The 5,115-nt window shown below is 32.8% G+C and overlaps 1 protein-coding gene across 1 annotated transcript; it reads left to right on the top strand.

Annotated features, from left to right (window-relative positions):
* Positions 1-812: 812 nt before the first annotated feature.
* Positions 813-2,256, top strand: LOC127075394 (uncharacterized). The gene is made up of 2 exons (XM_051016869.1): positions 813-1,871; positions 1,948-2,256. The coding sequence occupies exons 1-2, from the start codon at positions 954-956 to the stop codon at positions 1,993-1,995; spliced, it is 966 nt and encodes a 321-aa protein (XP_050872826.1). The 5' UTR covers positions 813-953; the 3' UTR covers positions 1,996-2,256.
* Positions 2,257-5,115: the final 2,859 nt, after the last annotated feature.

The following is a 5,115-nucleotide window of genomic DNA, read 5'->3' as shown; positions in this document are numbered from 1 at the left end:
TGCAAACAAATAGAAATAACGAAACAAATTATGTGGAATAATGCCAAATATTATTAGTTAATGAGTAAGTTATATTTTAAACAAATAAAAATTTTCATGAGAAATAAAGTCAAATATTAATAATAAGATAATATTGCAAACATGCAAAACATTTAGATGAGATGATAAAAGATCTCTTCTATTTTAACCAAAAGTTTTATGTTTGAATCTAATATTGGACACAACAATGTTCAATATTTTTTAAAGAAGTGCTCTGTCATTTGTTGTGATCATATCCAATTTTAAAAATTAATTTCTACAATCACATGCAAAAAATATTTAATTTCTAAAAATAAAATAAAATAATAGTAATGCATATAACATTCATTTTTAATTTTATAAATACTTGACAGGAGGATTAACATTTTTCTATCATGGCACCCTTAAATTTATATACATTAGAATAAAATAACTCTAATATCTATTATTAAAAAAATATTATTGAATAACTAATATATCTAATTTATAAATTAATCAAATACTTTAGTCAATAAATCTACAAAATAATTTTTTTCTTATATTTTAATTGCTTATATTTATTTATTTATTTGGAAAGACTAAAATAACTTATCTTGCTATTCAATAAAAAAATATAAATAAAGCCCATGTCTAGTTCTCCTCTCACCAGATCCAATCTGTTAACAAGTTGATTGATTCAACAACGCGCCATATTTTTCAACCAAAAGAGAAAAAAACACGCGCGACATTTTTCTATTCCCGCTTTATTTCATTTCCAAACCTCCAATTTTTTCATTTTTCGAACTTTCATATTTTCCAATTTCCAACTGCTTCTTCCCTCGCTGTTTTCCGAATTCATTTCAAATTCCCCGCAAAACCAAAATTTCCTTTCATAATCAAAACTAAATCCTTATTAACACCACCAACCTTCACTCCAAATTACAAACATCCCCACCATGGATTTCGCCGCAAACCTCACCGATCTTCCTCCAAACAAAAGACACAGATTCATTCAACAAACTCAACAACAACAACATAGTCCATGTTCACCTTTACCCACCAAAAAACGTAAAGAATCTCGAAACTCTTCACTTTTTCACACCCCACCTTCAACACCATCACCCTCTATCTATTCTCTACCCACCAAAAAACGAGTTTCCGCTCTTCAACCCCACTTTTACCACCACCACACCACCACAAACGACGCCGTTCTCCACCCTCTCATAGATCTCAATGTCGAGTACAACCCAGCTCTCCACTCACCCATCCCAGCCGACAAAAAACCTCAACAGGAACAAACACAAGACACTAACAACAACAACAGCAAAGAAGTTCTCGCTGAAGAGGATGGGATTTTATGCTGTGTGTGTCAGAGCACCGACGCTAACTCCGAAGATCCAATAGTGTTTTGCGACGGTTGTAACCTAATGGTCCACGCTTCCTGCTATGGAAACCCACTAGCAAAACAAATCCCAGAGGGTGATTGGTTCTGCGAACGGTGTCGTTTTACAAGCACCGATCCAATACGTTGCTGTCTCTGTCCAACAAAAGAAGGGGCTATGAAGCAAACGATAGACGGAAAGTGGGCACACGTGGTGTGTGCTTTACTTGTTCCTGAAGTGTATTTTGTTGATCCAGAAGGGAGAGAAAAGATTGACTGTTCTAAGGTTCCGAAGAAGAGATGGTTGGAGAAATGCTATGTATGTGGGCGCTGTGACGGGTGTGCTTTGGTTTGTTCTGAACAAAAGTGTGGTTTGGGTTTTCATATTACTTGTGGGATTAAAGAGGATGTTTGTATTGAGTATAAAGAAGGGAAGAAAGGTGCTACTGTTGTTGCTGGGTTTTGCATAACCCATTCTCAGATATGGGAAAAGGTAACATCTTTGCATGTCTGGTTGGATAGATTTGTTTTTTTGTGTAAACGATTTTGATTTGATTTTGTTGGTGCAGAACAAGGGATCTGGGAAATACAAGATTGTTGCAGCTGAAGATAAATAGTATCAGGATTGTTCTTTGAGTTTTTCAATTCTGGTAATCTGTTTTAGGAAATTTTACTGTTGGTTAGCATAGGAGTTCATTTAAGCCTGTTTTAGATTTTGCTTATGCTTTTTTTGGGTTGAGTCTTGTTTGTCATCAATGTTGTGTTACTGGACCTGGAATGGAACAGTAGTTATTGAATTGTGATCCACTTTTCTAAATCAACAAAAATAATGTAGATCATGGCATTAGGCCATAATATCATACTCGGATTTATGATGATGATCTTTGTTTGATTTTTGATTTTTTTGATTTGAATTAATTTTAAAAAAAATTCATTGACTTAATTATCCACTTAAACTCAAACAATAATCTTATTTAGGCCTCTTTTATTTAAATCAATTTGGTTACATGAAGTCACAATTGATTCATGATATTTTTACATTTGATGCCTATATCTACATCATAAAATAATATGGTTTCAATTTTTTATTATTAATTTCTCTTTCCTATTTTCAAATCAAAACAAAAAAACAAATTTATTTGAATTAAAGGCATATCGATATAAAAAAATAATAAATCAATTTTATAATTTTATTAACTAGCATTTATATTTTACTAATCAACTTTGTTTTATTATTAAAAATTATTTTTAATATTTGATATTTATTAATTAACTTTATTACTTCATTAATCAATTTTTTGTTTTACTATTAAAAATTATTTTTAATATTTGTGTTTATTAATCAATTTTATAATATAATTAATTTTTTACATTTGATTAACTAATATTGTTTTATTATAAAAAGCCATTGTTCATGTAATGTGCACGAGCACCGTTCGAAGATTGTTAATGTACATAGTGATCATGCACTATTTAATGTTCACGACATTATTCAGTGTACTAAAATGATTGTAGCACGGTGGTCACAATATTCACCAATTTGATTTCTTTAATGTATCACTAATTAATTCAATTAAAATAATTTTAAAATATATAATAATGTATTTTTCATGACTTTTCAAATACACCATTGGCATTTCATATTAGCAATATCATAAACAACATAATGTGAATAACAAAACTTAATAAAACTCAATAAAAACATAACCTTAATTGAACTCATAAGTGTTGTACAATACACTCATTAAACTATATATATATATATATATATATATATATATATATATATATATATATATATATATATATATATATTGATTATATTAACAAGGATTTTTACATAATGTCCATTCTTTGTACATGGTCAACAAATTTCTCTGGAAAGAGACCTTTCAATTTCATATGCTTAGCACCTTTAGAATACTTATCATTCTTAGAGAAAGACAGCTGAAGAATTATCACAATAAATACTTAGCGGCCTAGCTATACTGTCGACAATACCAAACTCTAAGATGAAGTTTTGCAACCACATTGATTGAATCGTGGTCTCAAAACATGCCACAAATTCTGCCTTCATAGTTGAAGTAACAATGATATACTTCTTTCCAGTCTTCCATGATATTGCTCCTTCAACGAAGAAAACATAATAAATGTGGTTTTTTTTATTCGAACATCTGAACATGATTGACATTGTGTCTGAGTCAATGGTCAACTCAGTCGACTAAAAGTCGAAGGGGACCATTTTGATTTTTTCCATTCTCTTTTCAATTCGTTTTTACATATATTATTTTCTAATATTTTCTTCTTTTAAGATTAATTAATCTTTTTTTTTTTTTATCATTTTGTGTTTTAGTCATTTTTAATTAGTCTCAATCACCCACCAGTGGTACCTCGTAGCAATAGAAAAAAATTAAGCAGTGGTTTAGAGGGGATTCAAAGAAACCGAAAAGAAGCAAAAACTAAGCAGAAGAGTGTCAAAAGTCACGTTTACCTTAATCTTTGGGGCTCGCCGAACGAACACGCCGGAAAACTCATTAGTTTTGCCAGAATTTGGAATTCCAATTGGTTTTTTTCTTGCCATTTTCTCCAATTTAATCGCCTATGCACATGTTTTGAATCATTCCTCATTTAATTTCCATGCTAATCCCTGCAAATAAACACAAACAAATCTGATATATGTTAAAATCTTTTTTATGTTCTTGATGTTCACCTTTTTTTAGATTGAGTTTGTTTGTTTGTTGTGTCGTATATGGATGACAATGGGCAGGGTTTGGACAGAGTACTATAGTACCCATCTCCATACTCGTGATTTGAAAAAATCCCCGTGCCCGAGCCCATACCCTCTTGGGTGCCAAAGTTAGCATCCGTACCCGTGCCCTATGGGTATGTAAGTACCCATACCCATACCCATGATCCACATTCTTATTAAAAATAAATAGATCAATTATAAAATATCATATAATTTTAAGTTTTTAAAAACATTAAAAAGTTTTCAAACAGTTTATTGTTGAAATGAACAAACACTTATATTAAATACATAATGATTTAACATTGATATACATTTTATAATTGATAGACATACATTTTTATATAATAATATAAATTAAAATTTACAAACATAAATAAAAATACATAAATATATAGTGTGCGGGTATGGGGCGGGGTGGGTACCAAGGTGCCCATACCCGCACACATACCCGCTTATTTTTATGGGTAATTACCCGAGCCCATGCTCGTACCATTTTTGCGGGTTTTTACTAGGGGTGGCAAACGGGCATGCCCGCCCCGCAAAAGCCCGCAAAAAAACGGGGCGAGGCGGGACGATCATAGTTGAGGATGCGAACCTAAAACTTAGACCCGTCCCGCAAAAAAGTGAGGGCGGGGAGGGGAAAGCCCGCGGGCACTGCACTCTTTAAGCCTAAAAATGCAAAAATTTATGTAAAGACACATGCCCGCAAAAGCCCGCGAAAAAAACGGGGCGGGGCGGGGAAGACACATTTGAAGGTGATGGCCTAAATCCTTGGCCCGCCCCGCACAAAAATGCGGGCAAAACGGGCATGCCCAGCGGGGCGAGCCCGTTTTGCCACCCCTAGTTTTTACCCTATCCGTTATGGGTAAATTTGCGGGTGCCCATTGGGGGTGGGTCAAATTGTCATCCCTAGTGTCGTATGTTCATATAAGAAACCCCAAATCCAAACTGAACGAATATTGAATAAAAAAAAACGACATCGAACCAA

Source organism: Lathyrus oleraceus, chromosome 4 (assembly GCF_024323335.1).
Source record: "Lathyrus oleraceus cultivar Zhongwan6 chromosome 4, CAAS_Psat_ZW6_1.0, whole genome shotgun sequence".
Taxonomy (NCBI): domain Eukaryota; kingdom Viridiplantae; phylum Streptophyta; class Magnoliopsida; order Fabales; family Fabaceae; genus Lathyrus; species Lathyrus oleraceus.
The sequence above is the reverse complement of the archived record's forward strand: the minus strand, read 5'-3'. Positions and strand labels throughout refer to the sequence as shown.

Bases quoted from the DNA above. Each gene is read 5' to 3' on its own strand.
- LOC127075394 (XM_051016869.1), top strand. From the start codon at position 954: ATGGATTTCGCCGCAAACCTCACCGATCTTCCTCCAAACAAAAGACAC. The intron at 1,872-1,947 runs GTAACATCTTTG...TTGTTGGTGCAG, and splicing joins ATTCTCAGATATGGGAAAAG to AACAAGGGATCTGGGAAATA.